The 22,056-nt window shown below is 48.2% G+C and overlaps 10 protein-coding genes across 10 annotated transcripts; 6 read left to right on the top strand and 4 right to left on the bottom strand.

The window, feature by feature from the left end:
• Window positions 1–514: 514 nt before the first annotated feature.
• Window positions 515–1,743, top strand: F4822DRAFT_429007 (uncharacterized protein; the record flags this gene model as incomplete). The annotated part of the gene is made up of 6 exons (XM_051461006.1): window positions 515–768; window positions 824–963; window positions 1,013–1,131; window positions 1,259–1,342; window positions 1,396–1,546; window positions 1,604–1,743. The coding sequence occupies 6 exons, from the start codon at window positions 515–517 to the stop codon at window positions 1,741–1,743; spliced, it is 888 nt and encodes a 295-aa protein (XP_051314156.1).
• A 751-nt stretch (window positions 1,744–2,494) lies between these two features.
• On the top strand, window positions 2,495–4,420 carry F4822DRAFT_429006 (UPF0061-domain-containing protein; the record flags this gene model as incomplete). Its single annotated transcript, XM_051461005.1, has 1 exon — window positions 2,495–4,420. One exon carries the CDS (start codon window positions 2,495–2,497, stop codon window positions 4,418–4,420), a length of 1,926 nt encoding a protein of 641 aa, XP_051314155.1.
• A 633-nt stretch (window positions 4,421–5,053) lies between these two features.
• On the top strand, window positions 5,054–6,236 carry F4822DRAFT_429005 (uncharacterized protein; the record flags this gene model as incomplete). Its single annotated transcript, XM_051461004.1, has 2 exons — window positions 5,054–5,278; window positions 5,352–6,236. 2 exons carry the CDS (start codon window positions 5,054–5,056, stop codon window positions 6,234–6,236), a joined length of 1,110 nt encoding a protein of 369 aa, XP_051314154.1.
• A 150-nt stretch (window positions 6,237–6,386) lies between these two features.
• On the bottom strand, window positions 6,387–7,854 carry F4822DRAFT_244254 (Isochorismatase hydrolase). Its single transcript, XM_051454343.1, has 4 exons — window positions 7,425–7,854; window positions 7,211–7,370; window positions 6,979–7,158; window positions 6,387–6,919 (listed from the first exon to the last, which is right to left on the bottom strand). The coding sequence occupies exons 1-4, from the start codon at window positions 7,482–7,484 to the stop codon at window positions 6,537–6,539; spliced, it is 783 nt and encodes a 260-aa protein (XP_051314153.1). The 5' UTR covers window positions 7,485–7,854; the 3' UTR covers window positions 6,387–6,536.
• Window positions 7,855–8,219: 365 nt separating this feature from the next.
• F4822DRAFT_429003 (acid phosphatase/Vanadium-dependent haloperoxidase) lies at window positions 8,220–9,497 on the top strand (the record flags this gene model as incomplete). Its single annotated transcript, XM_051461003.1, has 3 exons — window positions 8,220–8,369; window positions 8,475–8,550; window positions 8,614–9,497. 3 exons carry the CDS (start codon window positions 8,220–8,222, stop codon window positions 9,495–9,497), a joined length of 1,110 nt encoding a protein of 369 aa, XP_051314152.1.
• A 972-nt stretch (window positions 9,498–10,469) lies between these two features.
• Window positions 10,470–11,988, top strand: F4822DRAFT_244283 (phosphoglycerate mutase-like protein). Its single transcript, XM_051454344.1, has 3 exons — window positions 10,470–11,139; window positions 11,281–11,655; window positions 11,775–11,988. Exons 1-3 carry the CDS (start codon window positions 10,570–10,572, stop codon window positions 11,829–11,831), a joined length of 1,002 nt encoding a protein of 333 aa, XP_051314151.1. The 5' UTR covers window positions 10,470–10,569; the 3' UTR covers window positions 11,832–11,988.
• A 986-nt stretch (window positions 11,989–12,974) lies between these two features.
• F4822DRAFT_402663 (NOL1/NOP2/sun family putative RNA met) lies at window positions 12,975–15,438 on the bottom strand. The gene has a single exon (XM_051458039.1). It carries the CDS (start codon window positions 15,356–15,358, stop codon window positions 13,226–13,228), a length of 2,133 nt encoding a protein of 710 aa, XP_051314150.1. The 5' UTR covers window positions 15,359–15,438; the 3' UTR covers window positions 12,975–13,225.
• Window positions 15,439–15,758: 320 nt separating this feature from the next.
• Window positions 15,759–16,422, top strand: F4822DRAFT_429000 (cell-cycle control medial ring component-domain-containing protein; the record flags this gene model as incomplete). Its single annotated transcript, XM_051461002.1, has 2 exons — window positions 15,759–15,869; window positions 15,928–16,422. 2 exons carry the CDS (start codon window positions 15,759–15,761, stop codon window positions 16,420–16,422), a joined length of 606 nt encoding a protein of 201 aa, XP_051314149.1.
• Window positions 16,423–16,652: 230 nt separating this feature from the next.
• Window positions 16,653–18,199, bottom strand: F4822DRAFT_244173 (uncharacterized protein). The gene is made up of 7 exons (XM_051454342.1): window positions 18,157–18,199; window positions 17,749–17,806; window positions 17,679–17,689; window positions 17,320–17,503; window positions 17,183–17,256; window positions 17,084–17,132; window positions 16,653–17,015 (listed from the first exon to the last, which is right to left on the bottom strand). The coding sequence occupies exons 2-7, from the start codon at window positions 17,749–17,751 to the stop codon at window positions 16,884–16,886; spliced, it is 453 nt and encodes a 150-aa protein (XP_051314148.1). The 5' UTR covers window positions 17,752–17,806; window positions 18,157–18,199; the 3' UTR covers window positions 16,653–16,883.
• A 311-nt stretch (window positions 18,200–18,510) lies between these two features.
• F4822DRAFT_402655 (heat shock protein 60) lies at window positions 18,511–21,208 on the bottom strand. Its single transcript, XM_051458038.1, has 3 exons — window positions 20,810–21,208; window positions 20,590–20,731; window positions 18,511–20,519 (listed from the first exon to the last, which is right to left on the bottom strand). The coding sequence occupies exons 1-3, from the start codon at window positions 20,915–20,917 to the stop codon at window positions 18,997–18,999; spliced, it is 1,773 nt and encodes a 590-aa protein (XP_051314147.1). The 5' UTR covers window positions 20,918–21,208; the 3' UTR covers window positions 18,511–18,996.
• Between the last annotated feature and the right edge of the window lie 848 nt (window positions 21,209–22,056).

The raw sequence follows: 22,056 nt of genomic DNA, 5'->3' as shown, positions 1-22,056 counted from the left end.
TTTCAGAGGGGGGGGACCCCACTCATCAGTGCCAGGACTGGGGCCGGCGAGTTGTGCAACCCCTCAGTCATTCCCACCATAGGCCCTTCCCATTAACAACATACACGCCCATCTCAGGTGTCGGTGGGGCGATGGTGATCTCAATGGCCTCCCACACTGCCGGCCCCATCGCCAGCACCCATGGTCTGGAAATCGGTGACACTTGGGGCTTCTTCGAGGTATACCCGACCTAGCTCAAATGGTATACCGGGGTACCCCCCAAGCACCTACTCCTGGCCCCCTTCGTTTACTACCCAATAGAAAAACGAAGGGGGCCGGGGACAACCTCGCTAAACTTTAGGAGTCAGTCGATCAGCTTATCCGTGGCAACTGCCAAAGCCTTGACGGAACTAAGATAGAACAGTTTCTGTCCCAAGCCCAGCTCCCGAGTTCCAGCAGTATCTCCTACAAGGAATGGCAGGGCAGCCCAGTCACGCCTTTCTTGAAGTGAGTCCCGGATACTCCTACTGCCAACATGCCGCTTGAGAAGTCCTGGGACTTCGAGGACTCCGATGACGCCTCGGATTCTGCCATCACGTATCATGGATGGCGCCAGATCGCCTTAGGCTCTATTGTCGATTGGATCATGGGGATTGATGATGAGCTTGAGGGCCGCGGCCTCGGCTCCCCCAAACTGCAGACTCGTCTTATGGTCTGGGGGCCGGGGCCGCTTCAAATCAAGTCGGCGTCCCGCCTCTATATTGATCCATTTGATTTATACGGAGCGACGTGGAGCTGGGCTAGGCTCAGGGCTGGGGAGTTGGAAACTTATGTCTTCCTATAGGGAGTGTTGTGTTGTGGCGCTGCCCACACGGGGGGTAGACAGCATGTTGTGGGAAGAAATCACGGGCGGGGTGGTGGTGTTTCGGCCTAAACCTCCGCCCCGCCCGAGCCGAGGAATTGGCATTGTACTCAGCAAATTTCGTAAGTCTTCTTGAATAAATGTTGATCACGACGGCTAACAACATCGCAGGGCGCACCGTACGGGGCGCCGGGGACTCTGAACCCGCTGCAGCCGTCGGTGCCGCTTATGTTCCATTAGGTTCTTCGCCGGCGGACTTATCGAATGCGGCTTATGCGAATTTACCACAGGTCCGGCGAAGAACCTAATGGAACATAAGAGGTATAACCACATGGGCGTGCACTGATAATGGCCACCCACTGGCTGGCCGCAGGAGTTCCTCAATGCTACTGCGGGAGCTATTCACAAAAGTAATAGCCAGTCAGTGGGGGCCACAGACAGTGTACGCCCCACGTGGCTGCCCGAGTCGAAGAAATGACCTCGCATTTATCGGCGAACTTCGTAAGTTTCTCAACTAAAACAAATATTAATATCAGTGGCTAATCACATCGTAGGGTGCCCCGTACAAGGGGAGCCGGGGAAAGCTCGACATAGTAGTCGAGCGGAGGACCCCAAATTCTTCCCACGGACGCAGTGATTGGATTCTTCGTGACGCGTTCTCACACGGAGCGAGCTGGGGAATCGACTTCTCATTTCTCGGCAAAGGTATGTTAATCTTCTAAGTGAAATAGATGTCGAGCATTATAACTAACTATATCGTAGGGAGTGGAGCACCATATAAGTTCGGTGTAATGGTCGGGGGGGCCGCCCTCTCCTCACTAGGCCGATGTGATATTTGTCTCGAGGGCGGCCCGGACCCGACCCGAGAAACAGTTAGAGCACCCACCCCCCATCTTGTTTGATGGGCGGCTGGTTGAGAGGCGGTCGGATTCAGCATCGACAACATGGGCGACTGGCGTTGATGTTACCACTGCATCCAGGCGAACGCCGATGGAGCTGAGTCCGACCGCCTTTGAACCGGCGAAGTGCTGCAAGGCCAGGGCCTTCTCACACCTGGAACGAGCTTCTCCTCTTACCGACAACGGCGAGATGTAAACGTACACGCAAAAGCTCGAAGAGCTGTCCGATGCGGGCGCCTGGTTGTAGTGTCATGGGATCATGTGGATAGAGTAGATTAGGTACCTAGATAGTTAATTGCGAGCTCTTCGCGCAACATCGTTGTCCATTTTTTCTTAATTTGCTTTGGTTTTGTGAAGATGGTTGAAGGTCCGTTTTAAACAGAGATAAGTTAATTGTGAATGGTGTTATGACGTAATGATTCTGCATATCAATTGGTCCGTTTAGTACGGCGAGGGGCACCGTTATCGCAAGTAGCTAAGCTCCGAGGACTGACGTGATGCCGATATAGCTCGCCACCTTCAAAGATACAGCATCATCGGATTTGAAATGCGAAAACAATTACCGCATTTCTATTTCATAACAATTCATCATTCCCATAGAGTCAAATAATTCGAATTAATTTCCCTTTTAATACCCACGACAATTGCATCGTTTTCTATACTTCCCCCTCTAAATCCGGCCTGCAGAAGAGCCGTCTATATGCTTTTCCACCGAGTCCTCCATCGAAGCCTCCCACAACTACGACTGGCGCAAATGGCGTCCCAATTCTCAACCAACGGCGCAAGTTCAACCGCCGCCGCCAATTCCACATTCCACTCCATGAACGACATACCCAAATCATGGACTTTCACATCCAAACTCCCACCCGACTCCATCTTCCCCACTCCCGCCGCCTCGCACAAAACACCCCGCGACCAAATCGCCCCGCGGCAAGTCCGAGACGCCCTATTCACATGGGTACGTCCACAGACCTTCGAAAACCCAAAACTCCTCGCCGTAAGCCCCATCGCAATGCGCGATCTCGGGATCCAATCAAGCGACGAAAAAACCGAAGATTTCGTGAACACAGTAGCAGGAAACAAGCTCCAAGGCTGGGATGAAGATAAACTGGAAGGAGGGTATCCCTGGGCGCAGTGTTATGGCGGTTTTCAGTTCGGTCAATGGGCTGGTCAACTTGGCGACGGACGCGCGATATCGTTGTTTGAGACTACGAATCCGAGGGGGACTAGGTATGAATTGCAGTTGAAGGGCGCGGGGTTGACGCCGTATAGCCGTTTTGCGGATGGGAAGGCCGTGCTTAGGAGTAGTATTAGGGAGTTTGTTGTTAGTGAGGCGTTGAATGCGCTTGGTATACCGACGACTAGGGCTCTAAGCTTGACGCTATTGCCGGGGGTTAAAGTTAGACGGGAGACGCTTGAGCCTGGTGCTATTGTGGCGAGGTTTGCGCAGAGTTGGTTGCGGATTGGTAATTTTGATATTTTGAGGGCGCGGGGTGATAGGGATCTTATTCGGAAACTTGCGATGTACGTCGCGGAGGATGTGTTCGGTGGTTGGGATACATTACCTGGACGCCTGGATGATCCCGACAAACCGGAGGAATCGGCGTTGCCAAAACGCAATATTCCTGTCAACACAATTGAAGGGCCAGCCGAGTCGGCGGAGAATAGATTTACACGCCTGTATCGAGAAATTGTGCGACGCAATGCACTTACGGTCGCAAAATGGCAGGCTTACGGTTTTATGAACGGAGTATTAAACACGGACAACACATCACTCTTTGGATTAAGTATTGACTTTGGTCCGTTTGCATTTATGGACAACTTCGATCCGAGTTATACGCCTAATCACGATGATTACATGTTGCGATACAGTTACCGCAACCAACCCAGCATCATATGGTGGAACCTAGTACGCTTAGGCGAATCCTTAGGGGAATTGATTGGCGCTGGGTCCCAAGTAGATGACGCGACATTTGTTGAAGACGGCGTTAAGGAAGAGGAAGCCAACGGCATAATTGAAAGAGCCGAAAAGATCATCATGCAGATTGGTGAGGAGTACAAAGCTGTATTCCTCGGGGAGTACAAGAAATTAATGACCGCCCGCTTGGGATTGAAGAATTACAAGGACGGAGATTTTGAAGAGCTATTCAGCAGCATCCTAGACACTATGGAAGCATTGGAATTAGATTTCCACTTGTTCTTCCGACGACTAAGCTCAGTCAGAATTAGTGAGCTAGAAACCGAAAAAGAAAGGCAAGATAGAGCGAGCGTATTTTTCTACAGCGACGGTGTCACAGACATCGGTGGAGAAGCTGGGGGTCGGAAACGCGTAGGCGAGTGGCTGGACAAGTGGCGTCAGCGCATACTAGAAGATTGGGGAGACGGAGAGACTATCTCGGAGGAACAAGACGGAGAGCGGATGCAGGCTATGAAAAAGGTCAATCCGAGCTTTGTTCCCCGAGGCTGGATCCTCGATGAGATTATTAAGCGAGTTGAGAAGGATGACGAAAGAGACGTACTCGACAGGGTCCTGCATCTAGCCCTGCATCCGTTTGAAGAGAATTGGGCCGGTCGCACATTCGACGGCAAGGAATATGAAGGTGACAAAGACGAAGAGACAAGATGGACGAGCGATGTACCGAAGATCGGTCGGGCTATGCAGTGTAGCTGTAGCTCATAAGTCTTGATTCTTCGGAGGGTTTAAGGATAATAACACATGTCTTATGACGATTAGGATATGATTGCATCTGTGGGGAATCATCTGAAGCAGTCAACTCGATTACTGTTGGTTTCTATTGATATCTCGAAAATGGTCTTTGACCACGAGGTATAGCGGACATTAATACCAAACAGGAAATGCTCTGTAGTTTATTGCATGCTTTACTGCAGAATCGATTATGTAGTGAGCCTGCATTAGCACAACTGCATGCATGTAGGATTGTTGTTGGTTCTGAATTGCATCGTTGATCGTCGATCCGTGGCGACGTATATCAATTCATAGCTTGAACAGCCCCCAACAGCAGAACAGGCTGCATGCAGTATCCGAGTATCTGTTGGGCGGTTATTGAAACGCCTCGATGCATTGTTTCATAAAAAGTCCTAGACGCTGTAATAACTTGGCACAGCTGAAAGGTAGGTAGCTGGATGCCTAAAACCGATTACTTCGCCACAAATCCTTCTTAGATCCCATAAAAGAGAACTAGCATCCCCGCTTCAATTTCAGCTCCGTTTCGTTTTCTCTTAATTTTTGACATTGCATCATTCGTTGTTTTATCTTCTTTTTTTCTTTATGACTGAAACAATATTCGACATCATGGATGCTATTCGTACTTTATGGCCCAATGTGGTCAACGGGGCCGAGACTGTGAAGGAGGTTGTTAAGAATGAAGTAATTGCGAAACTCCCCTCCAAGCTCTCAGGGCGTTCCCTTGAGGCCCTTGTAGCACGAGATGGAGAACACGGCCATTCAGTTATGCAGACCATCGCATCGGTTCTTCTATCTATCCAGACAGCCGTTGTTGTCTTATTTCTTTTGACTGTAAGTGAATTCTAATAGCACTAGATGAAGATGAGTCATTACAAGTACAGTATATGCTAATTATTCATTGCAGCTCTCATACACTCTAGGCCACATCTTCCCGACCTTAGCTATTGTTGAAGATGCCGCTCCCCCTCCGTCCTACACGGCCATCGCCGACCAGGAACCCGTCGATTCGAAAGATGGAAAGGACACCAAGACCGCATTCGCCGACGAAGAGGCTGCGCCCCCCGCCAAGCCCGTTACTGCGAGCCTCCGCGCAACCTGGAAACTCTTGAAGTCCATCGATGGCAACAGATCCCTATTCCGAGGTCTCCCTATGGCCATCGCAGGTAACGCCGCAGTCTTCGCCGTAGCCCTCACCCTTTCCATGCTACCATTCGTCCACCCCGTCATCGCTGTATTCGTCGCCAGCATGATCACCCTTCAATTCAACGCCGCCTGGGTACACGTGGTCATCTCGGAGCCCAGCAAGAAGTCTCTCTGGCAGCGTCTCCCTCCTCTCGGCCAGACATTCCGCGCCACTGCTCTTCCGGCCGTAATTTTCAACCTATCTTCCTCATTCATGGGTCAAATCGCCTCATACTTCACATCGTTGATGCTCGGTCGCAAGGCCAACTCGAACGATGTTGTGGCTTACCTGCTCATGACCGGTCTTTACCTACTCCTCTTGGTCTTCGTTAGCATTCCCTCCCACGTCGTCCTAGTCCGTGTCCAGGCTTCCCTTCTCCCTAAGGACGACCAGACTATCGTCGCGCTTGACCGTGGCTTGGCGATGCACCGAGCTGAGGGTAACGAGTACATGACCATGATCCACGCCTGGCGATCGTTCTCCCGCGCCTCGTGGGTCCGACTTGTTAAGCAATACGTCAAGGTTTTCGGCCTGCACATGGTTATCTACATGATCTTGGCCGGTATCGCGATCGTCGAGTTCCTTGTCGCCTCCCTCTTGGCGTAATTTCGGTCCGTATAAATCGTCAAGGATCGTTGTCTCAATAGTATGTTATGATATACCACTAGGGTTCGGATCGGAATTCGGGAAGGTTCTTTGAGTCTAAGAATAGGAGGATTTGGTAATATGCCGCTCCTTACATGGGATTCTGCTGCTTTACTCTATATGAAAATCAAATAAAAAAACTGATCACTGTTTACATTAGATTAGATAAAAAAAATTGTATCGATAACTGACCTTATTCACTCATTATACTGTCGTACTCAAAATTTCTAAGGTTAAAAGGGAATAATGTCTTATGTTCTATCATAATTCACTCGTTGCCCCAGAATTAGATGGCGTGGGATTCGCATTCTCCCAATCTGTCAAGTTCAGAACCTGAACACCCCATCCTTCTAGTTCCTTGATAGCAGCCGCCTTATCCTCGGCGCTAGTGCTCTCGGTCGCATCTTCAATCAAGATAACCTCATAACCCAACTTAATACCGTCAATACTTGTACCACGTACACAAGCATTTGTGAGAAGCCCCGTCACGACAAGTATCTCAATGCTATGTAAGCTCAGTTCGGAGTGCAGCGTCGTAAATCGGTGGTATTGGTTATCCGCAAACGCCGAGTATGAGTCAACACGATGGTCTTGCGCCTTTTTGATGTAATTGACCGGGCTTTTATAGCCCTCTATTGAGTGTACTATGGCGGCGGATTAGCGATTCATTAATTCAATCAAGCTCCCACCGTGATTTACGTACGCCGTGTCTGGACTCCACGCTCAATCTCAGCGCCCCAGGTCTCCGGAACGCAGTGAGCCGCGTATAACATCTGCGTCTCGATTTTCGTGGGCGTATCTACGAAGCTGTCGTTCACACTATCACCCGCTACTTTTCCCGGGTGGCTTGAGAAGAACGAGACGTGATCCGGCGGATGCCAATCTAGGTCATTAGTTAGCCTAGCCTCTCATTTGAACTTCTCCGTACATATTACCTTGGGATGCAACGATGAAGGGCCACTCATGATTGTCTAGCAATTGATAGACCTTAGGTAGGATAGCCGGCGCTCGTGGGTTGGCCAAGGAGCCATTAATAAAGTCGTTCTGGACATCTATGATAGCTAGAGCTGTGTTTTTATGCAGTTTACTCGAGTACTATACATGATGGTTAACGTAAAAGTGACTCCATTTCAAGCTTCCGAAACTTACTGGAACAGCACATCCCAGGCTGCCGAGAGCTAGCATACAAGATATGGTAGACGTCCGCATTTTCGGTCTTATATGACTATCATCCTTAGATTTTTGCAGAAGTTATATGTGAACTCCGAAGCAATGTTTTTTTTCTTGCTGTCTTATCGCATCCTAGTTGGATGGCCAGCACGCTATAATCTCACTACCAGGGCAGCGCAGCTCTTATGGGGCTATCCATAGGCACGATATCGCGACAGTGAGCGGGGTTAAGATTACGAATTTTCTAAGCTGGACCATGATTTGCAATCTGGATCCTTCGAATACGTTCCTAGGCAAGGTGCGACAAGGATTTTAACAAAGACTAAACGAGATGGAATTTTAGCCCATGGGATAACAATAAGACAATGAGAAGAATCTTCGATATGTCATTTTCTTCTGGCAATAGCTCCTCCCTCAAACCTATTGCTGTAATCAACGAGGTTAATTCCATCTTAGTTATCTGAAACAATATGAATTATGTTTTCTCCAAATAATATGGATAGGTATCTCGGTACTCGCCTTGAGTGGAAGCGGCGATGATGCATATGGCTGTCGGTTGAGTGACTTTGGGTTCAATTGTGATGTCGCAACATTTGATCCAGTTTCATGATTTGAGTTAATATTTCTTGCTCGAACGTGCGGCTCTTATTATTTTATATGGTTACATATTAATGAATACCTAGACATACCTACTACATCGAGCTCGTCTGCTCGTAAGCTGATGACTTTATCGACGGCAAATACCATCCTGATGCCGAGGCATCATCCGCTTTCATGCCTCTAGGCCTCGCTCCGATGGATCCATACGTAGGAGGTAGAAGAGTTCGCGCTCCATCTCAAACCAAGGAACGTCGGAAATGTCTGTGTAGACAGAGGGAGCCATACTCTATGGAAAAGCGGCCATCGTTTGGCTTGTGGTTGAGAGTAACTTGGCTTGACATCCTCACTATGCTTCTCCTTGGCGTGTTAGCTATTTGCGCAAGTTTGAAAACGTCCCCTAGAATTGAGTACCATTCTGACACCTTATAGATCTATCACCTCCCCCCTGCTGGCAAACGAATGTTCCCCCTTACGGTCATAGATGCGCGCGACGGCGAAGATACCGGTGAAGTCGTCTATCCCGAGTTCGCATATCCGTATCGTCCTCAAATCATACCCTCTTAGTTAGATGCGGTTCTTGCGATCTTAGTCCCTGTTTTTTCCATCCTGTTAGCCCAGATTCGCATTCGGAGTTTCTGGGATCTCAACAATGCTCTGATTGGCTTCATCTACGCCCTAGAGACCTCGGCTGCATTTCAAGTCATGATAAAGTGGCTAATCGGTGGCTTGAGGCCAAGCTTCTACGACATTTGCCAACCCGACCCTACCTTAGTCAATAATCCGGATTTCAACGGCACAGGCCCGAATGGTGCTGGGTACAGGCAATACATGTTTACAGCGGAAATATGCACGGTTGAGCAAGGTTGGGATCTATGGAACGCCATGCAGAGCTTTCCAAGCGGCCATTCGACGACTACATCCGCTGCAGCCGTATACCTGTCTCTCTACCTCAACGCCAAGCTCAAAGTATTCGCAAATTACCACCCCTCAATGTGGAAGCTCATTCTGTTCTATTGCCCAATCCTGGGGGCGACGCTCGTCTGTGGCTGTCTGACGATCGACGAGTCCCATAATTGGTACGATATACTTGCAGGTATTACCATCGGCACAACATTTGCATTCTCAGCCTATCGTATGGTATATGCTAGCGTTTGGGATTGGCGTATCAACCATATTCCCCTGAATCGAGGATCCGAATTTATCTGGAGCGACGGGTGTGAGGGTTCAGACTTGGTGTTTACAAACCGAGCAGGCTGGAGAAAGGGGCGTGTGGACAGTGAAAAGGGGGTGTTATCGAGTCCGGGAATAAGAAATGAGAATTTAGAGGGCGATTCTGCAGGAGACCCTAACGGGAACACTAGTGGGAGTCATGCAGGCAGCCACAGTTCAAGGCCGCCTCAGTATCCTATCCGACGTTCGAGAGATAGGGATAGGGGTGCGGATATGGTATAGGACGCGCAATTATGATGGGCTTCAATGGATGCGATAAGTGATAATAGTTTCGTTAACACCAGTTAGTATCATAATTCATACTGTTAATATCCTTCTTCTTAAAACATGCCTCATTCACAGTCAGGATTACGCCGACATGTAGATACGTATCTAGGTAGAGATCTGGGCAACTATTAGCATCCCGCTCTCTCGTGTCACACAGTCTGAATGAGTCTTCTATCAATTAATTGTTAAATATCACCTATCATTTTTGTGAGTCATAGCTTGAATTTTTTTTTTTTTTCTTTTTTTTTTTTTTTACTCTGGTACGTATGTATGTCCGGTTTGTCGATACATCTCTGGGTTTGTGTCACGTACCTAACTGATATGAAGTATATACTCATACCCGTGCCCCTATAAAGGCAGCTAGAACGTGCGGAGACACTTCACTTATGTACCCACGGACCTTCCAGTATTCGACCACTTATCTCGCGTGTGAGTTGACGCCACGGTTCTTTCCCTAACTATATGTACCCTCCCGCTGCATGTACCCCTGGATTCGATCTCGGAAAGCGATTGCCATCTATTATATTCAGGAGTACCTTCTACTCCTATAGGTACACGCAGCTCTGAAACTGATCGCTAGAGCGCGGAGCCCCACAATTCACTCTATTAGCCAAGAGACGGAATCAGATGAATGGTGAAGCTCCTTCCTGGTACTGAAACGAAGAAAGAAGCGCTTAGAGGTTGTAAACAACTCAAGTAGAAACCTCGCCCTAAAAAAAGCAATCTCTGCCTCCAAACATCCAAACTCTTTATCAGCAAAAACAATATCATTTGCATGGTGCCTCATAGGCACATAAAAACATAGGTGAAGAGCAACTATCGTCATTGATATGATTTACGAATTCAGGCCAGAAACATACTTAAACACGCAGCGAAATACCTTCCCAGAATTTCGATGTACTTGAGCACCTGCATTTGTACCCCAATCCTACTTTAAAGTACCTCCAAAATCGAGGCCTTGACTGAGTAACTCCGAGCCGAGCTTCTCGACCTTTACGTTGCACAAGTCATCCGAAAGAGAAAGAAGATGGCAGCCTCCAGCAATCCCCCGTCGGATACCCCTTCCGGACCTATCATCGATATCATCCGCCATGGCCAATCTCTTCACAGCGTCGAACAAGCTGGAACTAAGCTCCACGACCCTGGACTAACCCAAGCAGGTATACAAGATTGCAAAACTCTGGGCGAGAAATATCCTTTCGCCGATAAAGTTACTGATATCTTCTGTTCCCCTCTACGCCGCGCCATCGAGAGCGCCATCTACACCTTCCGACCAATCGTCAAAGATAATCTCGAGTTAGTCCTCCTCCCCGAGCTGCAAGAGATCAACGATACCCCTAGCAGTACCGGGTCCCCAAATGAGGAAATTCAGAAGTGGTGCCGCGAGTTTGGCGTGGGAGACAATGTGGACATGTCGCAGCTGGACGAAAATTGGCAAGAAAAAGGCCCCGATTCTCTCTACTGCCCGCACCCCAAAGAGGTCGAGAGAAGAGCTCTTGATGTTCGTGAATGGTTACGCGATGCTGCCAAAGACGAATATGAGAAGGGAAATCATGACGCGCATATCGTGGTTGTGACGCACGGAGAGTTCGCACACGTAAGTATTTTCTGTCTTCATTTGTTACCTCTTTTGACCCGGGTGAAGATTACTGATCCCATATGAGCTTTCACTCCCAATTCGCAGCTTTAAGATAATATATATACTGAGCTTGACAATTACTGACACCCGATGTTTTAGTGGCTTACTGGTGATTTCGCGGGAGTTAGTTACTACCGCAATTCCGGTTGGGCTTGCACCGAACTTCGTTCGTACAGATTCGAGGACTTAGAGTCGGAACGTCACGGAAATGCTCCCCTGAAAGAGACACAAGAGAGCCGAGATGCTCGTCGAGCTGGAGACGCGGGAACGAACAAGCGTGAGAACGAGCTAATTAAGAGAGTTGCCACGATCCGCGTCCAGGAGTACAACAGAGAGATGCATAGACGCATACAGCGAAAGGAGGACCAGAAGACAAATCAGCAGGAGGCGCGAAGGGGTGAGTGGGTGGATGAACTACAGGTTGACCCGGATGAGGACGAGGTGGATGGGTATACTTCGTCCCTCAGAGAAGAAGTAAGCTAAGCCACCGAGAGTACCTCCTACTGGAGAGTGATTTGCGTTGTATTTCGGATAATACTGCCGCCATCATAGAAAAATAGGCCATGCTAATGAATTTACCGTTGCGTTGATAGCCCATGTATATGGAAATCGTTCAGAACCCGCGCCCTCGCAAACGCCCTCGTATTTGACCCTTCCCCCTTTAGTCACGATCACTCGTAAAAGGCGCGCTGTTTTATTACATCTCAATTTTTTCTTTTTTTTTTTTTTCAGATTAGTATTCGCCAACGTAAGCGCCGCGATGAGTTACGATTGTCTTATACCTAGTATTTTAGAAGACGCGAATGTCATTTGTTATTTCTTTCGGATTATACGTATACGTAGGCCGATTAGAGAACGGCTATATATATATAACTGACATAATCCATCGAGAAGCCCCCTTTCATGGGTACTCTTTCTCCCTTTTTTTTTCTTTTGTTAAATTCGCCGAGTGCGAAGCCTTCACATGGTCCCGAAACACCAAACCCCCTTCTTTAAAGAGGAAGGAAAGCTCACGGACAGAACGATCTGCCCCGCCCCGCCAACCGGCGGCAGCCTTTGGGGCCGGCTGGAAGGCCCATGGGAGGAGGACGAAGATCCTAGCGTAGAATCAGTCGTTGGGGGGAACGACTATCGAAAATAATACTAGAGAGGCGGTAGGAGAGCTTATCAGAGAATCTATGGTGTATTGCCCTAGACTGGGCTACTACGAAAAACTCTGTGGTCGCCGATGGCTCCTTCGCGAACAATGAAGACCTAAGCTCGCAAATAGGTTACGAGATTTTCCTCGCGAGTGCCCTATACACTATGAGCCCCTTACAGTCGAAGGAAGTATTGTCTATCGGGACTCGACGAAGTGTAAGCGAGTTACGCGAAGCGTACTTGCAAACAGGATTTACAAAATACTTGGCGGTTCTTTCGTTTAGAAAATTCACAACCTTGAAATTGTCTTGTCTTGTCGACATTCTCTCACTGTCGCTGCGGCTACACATTTCTACCTGCTTCAGGATACTCTCGAGAAAATCATGGGGAAGAGACGACATAGCGTCCTCATTACCGTAGCATAGTACCCCATCCGGATGGTTCACTTCCACGACCATGGATTTGGCACCTTTGCCTTCACGGCGGAGGCGGAATGGGGATTGGGCGCTGTGTACTTAGATTAACTCGTATGTATCTGGCGTGCTATCGCATCCCTAGCTCAGTTAAAAGCAAGCTAAACTTGGATGTCTTGGGATGCGATGGCGTTGGCGTTGGCTTTCGGAAGATTAATTTAATGCCTATGAATTGGAACTATGATAGTATCAAGCCTTTGAATCATCTATGATGGAGCCTGTGATTTAATTTTTTTGGGAAACTTTGAATCGTCTGGAGTCCGCCCTATCATCCCATCGTAGATTACGCTCAAACATTTTAGTTATAGAATTCGTAGAGGTAAAAAATAATGCTCATTAATCAGGCGAGTAATTCACAAAGGGGCTCGTGATTTAATGTGGCGCCAATGAAGAAATCCATTTTAATCTACCCCTTTCCTATTTATAAAACCTTACGCCTTCTTCTTGTTTTTACTCTTACTCTTACTCTTCGTCTTGCCTGCAACCTTCTCACTCTTTTCGCTCTTCGGCTCAGCTTCCTTCTCCACAGTACCATTCGTCTCCGTCTTCTCCACCTTTGCTTTCGGCTTATCCAAAGTCTTAGGATCTAGACCCCGTCTCCTCATAGCATTCTTCTTCGCGCGCTCAATATACTTCTCATCTTCCTCCTCATCAAAACCACCGAAGTCATCCTTCTCCCGAAGCTCCTCTGGTACGTCCTCGTCCGCGGCGATGGGTGTCTTGTCAATAACCTCATCGTCTGCCTGGGGCACTGAAGCACCCTGGACAGGCTTGTGGTCCTTAATGAGATTTGGAGGTGTCGGGCCGATCTTTTGGAACTTGGCGACGTAGAAACCATCGACGTTGTAGGTATGTGGGTAGTATCGTCGTGTTAGACGTAGGCTCGGGTCGAATTTCTTGCCCATGTAGCTAGTGAAACCTTCTTTTCCGAAGGGAAGGTCGGTGGATACGAGTTTGATGTTGGGGCGTTTGTTGAGTGCATATTGGACTACTTGCTCGTTCTCCTCGACAGTAACTGAACAGGTAGAGTAGACTAAGAAACCACCGGTCTTGCTTGCGTGGTTGACTGAGTCGATGGCGGCTAGAAGTAGTTGTTTTTGAGTGTGGGGTAGAACCATGAAATCTTTTTCGTCCTTGTTGGTCTTGACTGAAGGATCCTTAGCGATAACTCCTGTGCCAGAGCAAGGAGCATCGAGAAGTACTCTGTCGAAACCACCCATAACCCTCGGGAATTCTCGGGCGTCGTAATTACAGACGACAACGTTGCGAGCACCGAGACGGTGGATGTTACCAATGAGACCCTTCGCACGAGATTTACTAGGATCGTTGGCAAATATGCATCCAGTGTTCTTCATCATAGCAGCCATATGTGTTGTTTTACCACCAGGAGCAGCAGCCATATCAAGTGCTCGCTCTCCTTCTTGCGGGGCTAGAGCCATGACGGGTAGGAATGAAGATGCGGCTTGAAGGATGTAGTGACCAGCGAGGTATTCGGGCGTAGCACCGAGAGGTACATTACTCTCGAAAATCTGCAACCCAACCTTAGACCATTTGCCTACAGGTTCCAGCGTGACACCACGATTTATAAGGGCTTGAGCTAAATCTCGGCGATGTGTTCGTAGAGTGTTTGTTCGGATGACGACAGGTCGTGCCGTCTCGTTTGCTTCGAAAAATGCGAAAGCCTCCTTCGGCGGGAACAGGTTCATGAGTTTCTCAGCAAGGTATTCCGAGTAACCGTAGTAGGCGCAAATGTCTTTCAACAATTGCGATGTGTATTCAGCTCTTGATCTGCCCTCCTCCGCCAAGTTCGCAAAGTCGTCCAAGACACGTATCGTATCGGTAATTCTCGTTCTTAGTAATTGTAGATCGGGAGCTAGGAGTGCTTTGGTCTTTAAGGCTAAATCATCTTCTTCCTCGTCGCCAAGGACATGCGGTCGCTCGATGTTGGTCTGAAGGGCTGCTTCTTCCAATTCGGCTTGAGCTTCCGCCTCTTCTTGTGCTATTTGCTCGTCGAGTTTTCGCGATAGACCGACGATGTTTGCCGCAGTGAGTTTCTCTTCAGCATCTGAATCGTCTTCGTCTTCCGAGAACATTGCTTTTCGCTCCTTAGGATCTTCTGCGTCGGAATCGTAGACTGAGTCGTCGGAACCTAAGAAGTCATCTCCCAGGCCACCCATCTCCTCATCGTCCAAGTTAGAGAACTCATCGTCATCCATTTCAGACCCGCTAAACCCATCACCAAGGCCATCGCTCAGATCCTCGTCGGACTCTGGCTCCGGTACATGCTTCTTGCCCTTCGTCTTCCCATTTTGTTTCGAGACTGGCGCGCTCTTCACACCATTAGCTTTCCCATTCGCCTTAACCACACCATTCTTCGCCGCAGCGCCATTAACTTTATCTTTGTTATTCACATCCGCCGTCGCAGTTTTCCGCTTCTTCTTATTCGGCGCCTCGGCGGGTGTATCGTCAACGGGTAAACCAGCCTTCCTCTTCAATTTCGCAAAATGTTCTTCTGATAAGGGTTCAGGAGGGCCCTGTTTCCTCATACGACGACCGACACCCATTTTCGTTGTTGGTTTGCGTGTGAATTATGGAAGTAGTTTTGGGGGTATCACTGGACGAGTGCTTCGAAAAATCAATGGGCATCCCGCAATTTGCATGGGCAACTTTTTTTTCTAGCGATAAGCTGATAAGAAATAGCGTACCCACTTTCCACGGGAACACGGCGTTGCACAAATCCGAATCGAGGAAGTGGAGTTTATGCAGGGGATCGAGCTAAGTACTCAGGTACAACGAGGCGTAAAGCTTTAGCCACAGGTGGGATATTTGTGGCTTGGTATTTAAAGTGCGGGACGCTATGATCGTCACCATTTAGTTACAAGCGGGCTTAGGTATATTTGGTGGTTTGCGACATACCTAACTTCCATCCTTATTCAACAGTTTAATTTTCACACAACAGCCAAAATGACAGAAGTTACGTTCGCCAAATCGTTCCTCTCGGTTCTGGACTCTCGTCCAGTGAAGCTATCCCCCGATCATGTCGAAGACCCAAAGTCCTACGCGGCGCGGGGCGCTGTACGTTTCGCCCTGAACTACGTATATGTCTTATAGCTAGCTAACTAATAGAGAATAGTATATCCTCCCCAAGATGCCGAAGACCATGAGCAAACGCAAATCCACATCCGTCGCTCCGGGCCAAGAACGAAGCCTTACTGTTGCCGTCAAGTCCTTACGAAACCCACCGCTAGACATCAAGATCACGTCCCAGACGCTCAACACATCTGTCCTGGATATTAAGACTAGTGTGTCTAAGGACACAGGCATACCAGTTGATAAGATGAAGTTGCTACACAAGAAGAAGCCGATACCAGATAGTAAGGTGCTTAAGGATCTTGCAGGCGAGAGCGAGACGAGTATAGAGTTCTCAGTCATGGTCATGGGCGGGGCAGCGGCGATAAAAACACCAGCACAGACCGACGTTGCACAAGGTCAAAGCGGTGAGGAAGCTCTAGGCACCAACGAATTCTGGGATGATCTCAAGGGGTTCTTACTACAACGAATACGAGACGAAAAGAAGGCGGCCGAGGTAGCAGACACATTCCAAGCAGCCTGGAAGGCAAAGTCATGATTTACGAGGTAGACAAATAAGCCTGTCGGAGATAATGGATGAGCACTAGCCAGGCTGAAAAATAAATAGTCTAGGCGTCTTTACAAGACCAAAAAAACTAATACGTAACGAATAATGGCGTAGATTTTTGCTCGGGAGAGTGCAACGAGAATGATCTACATTCCAACACGTGCTTTTTGGTTTGTATGTGTGTGATGGTGGTGTATACCCTTGGCTAACATCGGTTCTGAAATTTCATGTCATGCCTCTAAAGGAAAAAAAAGAGAAGAAGTGATCTCAAACTGGCCCTACTTTATAAAAAGGTAGTAGTAGGGGTGTTGTTTATGTCCATCCTGCTGCAGTTTTCGTAGACGTCGTGGATTTCCTTGGCACGCGAGTGCCCCCTCAACTAGTAATCATCGGGCAACCACCTCATTCATCGTGGTCGCTCTCTCAGGGTTTTAGAAGAAGCTGAATAACGGTTAAGCCAAGCCTTTGCTAACCACCTTCAGGATTGTGTCGTATTCGATGTCGTCCTGGTCGTTGGCCTGCAGTTCGGTGGCGATACCATTGAGAGCGCGCTTTAGGGCCTCCTTCGAGGAGGCGTACACCATCTTGGCCTTCAAAAAAGTTAGTCACTATCTTCTCTTTCATGCGGTCGGAAAATATGGGGTATACAGACCATAACATTGGCTTCATCGGGCGACCATGCGATGAAGGTAATCTTGTTTCTACACGTTGTTAATATGATAATTTCGAAGTACTGGCTGGGACGACTAACCGGGAGCCTTCACCACTAGCAAGGTTGTACTCGAAGTCGTACACGGCATATCGGGGACCCTTGCCAACAGCACCCTATAGCCAACAAATTAAAATTGGGCTCAAAACATGACCTCGTCGAGGTAATCCAATACTTACGGACTTGCTCTTGGTGGTAGCGTTGACGAGCTTTTCACGGAAGGCTTCCCAGTCCTTATCCGCTGAGGCTTCCTCGACGACGATTTCTCGGTTGTCGTCTGACAGCTTGAAGATGACGTACTTGTACTTCTTCTGAAGCTTAAGGTCGTTGTACGCAGTAATGCAGTCCTGCGAGACTGTCGCTCTGTATAGGCCAGGAATATTAGTTCCTACTCCTAAATGCTCCTACGATAATTTTGGATGGGACCGTGCATCGCGAAGGTGCATAATGACACGCGGGTGGTGGTCGTTGGTAGGTAGATGGATGGATAGAGAGAGATAGGGAATACGGCAGGCATTAGCTGAAGGGGATCACGAACCCTGATTGAGACTACCATCATTCGTCGTCAGCAGGTAACTATTGATGATTGGATTTATTTAAGCACTCACCATGCTGGCGGTAATATGCTCGAGCTACGCTGGTACCAAATGAGAATCCGGAGTCGAGCTACGATGTGGGCTGTTAGCGGGGTTCGAGAGATCTAAAAGGAGATTGAAAGAAAGATTTCGAACTGGGTATAGGTAAGACAATGGCTGGGGTCGGTCTGCAACTAACGTGGGCTTTCTGTCTATGAAATTTATACCCGCAGGGTTGCTCTCGTGGGTCGAGGGGGGAAATGCAAAAGAAATTTGCGATGTTTAGGAGATAGGAGAGTGCAGTAAAAAGAAAGGAAGTTGGAGAGTTGGTAATGTTTTTAGTGCGGGCGCTATCGCAATGGAGGGGAACGTCGGGCTTAGCAGACTAGGTATGAAAAAAAGAGGCACGCACGACGAACAGGAGGGAATCAATATACACACTCGCTGGACCACACAACAAAGCCTTGGTGGGGTTAATTGTTTTGGGAGGGGAGGGGTAGGGGGTAGGGGGGTAGGGGGGGAGTTTTATTTAGGGATTAGGTGGACTAGGCGGACAAAGTACAAGTGACAAGGGGGGTAATTTAGTGGGATGGTGGGCAGGTTCACCGCGAGATTGCCCCCCTGTGATGCTTGCTTGCAGCTGTAAAAAATGCGCTATTCTTGGCGGTAACTGGGTACGACCGTTGGGCAACAAAATTACAAAATTTTGATGTAGGACAATTTTTACACGTGACCCCCCTCTAGATTGCATTGGGTCTTCAGCGCCGCCACTACCGCTGTAGTGCTGTTAATTCGCTGTTGCCTCAGCAGGTTATCCTACTACTTAGGTACATGATACATCTGATAATGAGCCACAGGATTCGTCATCGCATATCACTACACAATACCATTTCATTGTACCTCATTGTATCTCATCAGTGACCAGGCAACACTTCAGAGGTACAAGTAAATACACATTTTTTGCGCTTTTTTCGATGCCTAAAAAGAAATAGAAGATAGCATCAGATCATTTATTTTGATCACCTACCAGAGTGTAGGTAAGTAGTTTCGTTCATAGTAGTTCGTAGTTCGTAACTTCTAGTATACAACTCTTTTTTACAACGCCGCTCAGGATATCAAGAGGTATGAACAAAGTGCAGGAAGAGAGGATAGAGGGGAGATGAGAGGAGAGAGATGAAAAAAAAGATATGATCAATCCGTCCGACCGCATAACACCGTGGTCAATGCTCCCGAACCCAAACTTTTGATACATGACAAGATCGTATTTCATTCATGAGCCGATTACATCATTCCACCCATACCTCCCATACCTCCCATACCTCCCATTCCGCCCATACCGCCCATGCCACCGGGGGCAGACTTCTCCTCAGGTGCCTCAACGATGGCCACCTCAGTGGTGCCTAGTAGGGACGCGACACCGCTAGCATCAACTAGACCAGTTCGTACAACCTTAAGCGGGTCAAGGATACCAGCCTGGATCATGTCCACGTACTCTCCCTTGGCGCTGTCAAATCCCTTGTTGAAATCGCTGCCGAACTCATCCATCAGCTTACCAACGACAACAGAGCCCTCTAAGCCAGCGTTCTCGACGATCGTCCGGGCCGGTCGGGTAATGGCGTTCTTGATAATGCTGACACCGAGTTGCTGATCGAAGTTGCCGGGCTTGACATCCTTCAGGGCATTGGAGGCAGCCTTGAGAAGGGCAGTGCCACCACCAGGCAGGATACCTTCCTCAACAGCAGCTCGAGTGGCGTTCAAGGCATCAACGAAACGGTCTTTCTTCTCGCCGACCTCAACCTCGGAAGAGCCACCAACCTTGATGACGGCAACACCGCCAGAGAGCTTAGCAAGTCGCTCTTGCAGCTTCTCCTTTTCATAATCAGAAGTGGTGGGGTCGTTCATGACACCTCGGATCTGCTCGCATCGCTGGGCAATGCTGTCCTTGGTACCCTCACCGTTCAGAATGATAGTATCTTCCTTGGTGATGGTGATGGATCCGGTGGAACCAAGCATGTCGAGACTAGCCTTCTCAAGCTTGATGTCAAGCTCATCAGTGAAGACGGTACCGTTGGTGAGGACGGCAATATCGCCGAGGATCGACTTTCGGTTGTCACCAAAGCCAGGGGCCTTAACTGCTGCAACCTGGAGCTGGCCTCGGAGCTTGTTGAGGATGCAGACAGCCAGAGCCTCACCATCAATGTCTTCAGCAATGATGACAAGGGGTCGTCGTTGCTGAGTAGACGCCTCTAGGGCGGGGATGATATCTTGGACGGCAGAAATCTTCTTTTCAGAAAGAAGGATGAGAGGCTTCTCGAATTCGACCTTCTGGGCCTTGGGATCCGTGATGAAGTACGGGGAAACGTAGCCACGGTCAAAGCGCATACCCTCAGTAACCTCTAGCTCATCATTCATCGTCTTTCCTTCCTTGACGGTAATGACACCCTCCTTGCCGACCTTCTCCATGGCATTGGCAATTAGCTTGCCGATGTGTGTATCTCCGTTAGCGCTGATGGTAGCGACCTGGGCGACTTCTTCGCTTGTGGTGATGCCTCGCGAGTTCTTCTGGAGGAACGCAACAACGGCATCAACAGCCGCTTGAGTGCCCCGCCTTAAGTCCATAGGATTGCAACCAGCAGCAACATTCTTGACAGTCTCGGAGAAGATAGCCCTAGCCAACACGGTAGCGCTTGTAGTTCCGTCACCGGCAGATTCGTTCGTCTTCGACGCAACATCTTGTACTAATTTGGCACCGAGGTTTTCGAATTTGTCTTGCAAACTTATGGCTCTCGCGACGGTAACACCATCTGAAAAATGTGCAAATTAGTATTTTTTCGATTAAGGCATAACAATGTCCGGATCAAGCTCAAGACATACCCTTTGTGATTTTGGGGGAGCCATAGCTTGACTCAATTAAGACATTTCGGCCCTTGGGACCAAGTGTGGTGGCTACAGCCTTAGCGAGTGTCTCAACACCGGCAAGTAGGGAAGCTCGGCCTTCAACGCCGAATTTAAGCTCCTAAAGCAAATAGAGTCAGTAACCTATAAAGACTTCCGCCTCGCTAATTTTGGCTGTCCCAAGGTCCATAATACTAACCTTGTGTGCGAATCGAAGTTGTTGTGAGAGTCCACCAGCTCGGTATTTGCTGGCAGTAGCCGAGGATAAGACCGAAGCCCGCGCTCGGGAGGATAGAGCACGCTGCATTGTGACTATGATATAGATGGAGCAATGAGGCGGAAATAGAGGGGAAATATGCTACCACAGAAACCACGGATCACAAGAGGGGAGGAGAAAGAATAACGGTTTGCGTTATGAAGACGAAGATCGTCAAAGTTTGAATTTGGAGATTTTGACTCTGGGGAAAGAAAAGCTTCAAAAAATTTAATCATCCAATGACAGAGGAACCGGCCAGAAGCCGAAGCTCTTCTGCGCTAAACCATATTAGGAATGGCGGGGGCCACACGCTTATTCGACCACTCTCCCCATGGAATTCCATAGAACAATTAAATGTTGTAACTTTTACACCTCATGTTATGCTTCGTTTATTACTAGACTTTACATTTATACCATATCGACTTGATATTCAAAATATCCAATTGAAGCATGAATCGTGCTTCATGAGGAAGGTTATAATTACAAGTTTCAGAATAGGAATTGACCTGCTTAGTCAGATAATACGGACGAATGGCATCCAACAAATCGACTATGTCATACAGCTTGCCCCTCATATCGAAAACTAATGACATCGTTGCCCAGCTCTCTAGACAAACGTTATTAAAAATTCGAATCCAACAAGGGACTCATAATATTCGAAGATACGGATACTTACATAGGTGACTTTCGGAATTTCATATCCATCGTGAACGCCGATGGTCAAGTCTGAGCTTCGCTCCGTTAGGCTAGAAAAAAGCAAAACCGCCTAGGCACGCAAACGGCTTCCCGTCTAACCGATATTCAAGTATTTCGCACTTTATTTAATCCATATGTCATATATGATGAATAATAGTACTTTTTATGTTTTACATATCACTTTTGTTGCAGTACATTAACTAAGGTACACTCTAAAATTTAATACTTCCAATTGGCTAAAGATTCCTATGATACCTCTCTACAGATCCCATTTGAATTCTGATTGGTCATTCACCGACAATGGATTTCCAAGGTTATCCTCGTCTCCCTCGGCAGGGAATGTAACTCCCTTACATGTAAAAAGTAATCAGTTATGTGGTTGGTAAGCAATACGATTGAGATTGCTGTGGAAGTTGAATTTGTGGAGCAAACGGAGATAATCCAAGTAGATTTGGCTTAACTTGTAAGGAGGTAGCGGACTTAATAGGACCTGT

This window comes from Hypoxylon trugodes (genome assembly GCF_022578975.1).
Source record: "Hypoxylon trugodes strain CBS 135444 unplaced genomic scaffold F4822scaffold_5, whole genome shotgun sequence".
Lineage (NCBI taxonomy): Eukaryota > Fungi > Ascomycota > Sordariomycetes > Xylariales > Hypoxylaceae > Hypoxylon > Hypoxylon trugodes.
Note: the sequence above shows the minus strand (reverse complement) of the source record. Positions and strands in the feature narration are given on the sequence as shown.

Excerpts from the sequence above, each read along its gene's own strand:
- F4822DRAFT_244283 (XM_051454344.1), top strand. The coding sequence starts at position 10,570 with ATGGCAGCCTCCAGCAATCCCCCGTCGGATACCCCTTCCGGACCTATC. Across the intron at positions 11,140-11,280 it reads CGCACGGAGAGTTCGCACAC|TGGCTTACTGGTGATTTCGC; the intron begins GTAAGTATTTTC and ends CCGATGTTTTAG. Across the intron at positions 11,656-11,774 it reads CTTCGTCCCTCAGAGAAGAA|CCCATGTATATGGAAATCGT; the intron begins GTAAGCTAAGCC and ends TTGCGTTGATAG.
- F4822DRAFT_244254 (XM_051454343.1), bottom strand. The coding sequence starts at position 7,484 with ATGCGGACGTCTACCATATCTTGTATGCTAGCTCTCGGCAGCCTGGGA. Across the intron at positions 7,159-7,210 it reads CTTCATCGTTGCATCCCAAG|ATTGGCATCCGCCGGATCAC; the intron begins GTAATATGTACG and ends CTAATGACCTAG. Across the intron at positions 6,920-6,978 it reads GCGTGGAGTCCAGACACGGC|TACACTCAATAGAGGGCTAT; the intron begins GTACGTAAATCA and ends CCGCCGCCATAG.
- F4822DRAFT_244173 (XM_051454342.1), bottom strand. Across the intron at positions 17,257-17,319 it reads CTACCACCAAGAGCAAGTCC|GGTGCTGTTGGCAAGGGTCC; the intron begins GTAAGTATTGGA and ends TGTTGGCTATAG. Across the intron at positions 17,133-17,182 it reads GCTAGTGGTGAAGGCTCCCG|AAACAAGATTACCTTCATCG; the intron begins GTTAGTCGTCCC and ends AACAACGTGTAG.
- F4822DRAFT_402663 (XM_051458039.1), bottom strand. The coding sequence starts at position 15,358 with ATGGGTGTCGGTCGTCGTATGAGGAAACAGGGCCCTCCTGAACCCTTA.
- F4822DRAFT_402655 (XM_051458038.1), bottom strand. The coding sequence starts at position 20,917 with ATGCAGCGTGCTCTATCCTCCCGAGCGCGGGCTTCGGTCTTATCCTCG. Across the intron at positions 20,732-20,809 it reads AACTTCGATTCGCACACAAG|GAGCTTAAATTCGGCGTTGA; the intron begins GTTAGTATTATG and ends TATTTGCTTTAG. Across the intron at positions 20,520-20,589 it reads CTCCCCCAAAATCACAAAGG|ATGGTGTTACCGTCGCGAGA; the intron begins GTATGTCTTGAG and ends CACATTTTTCAG.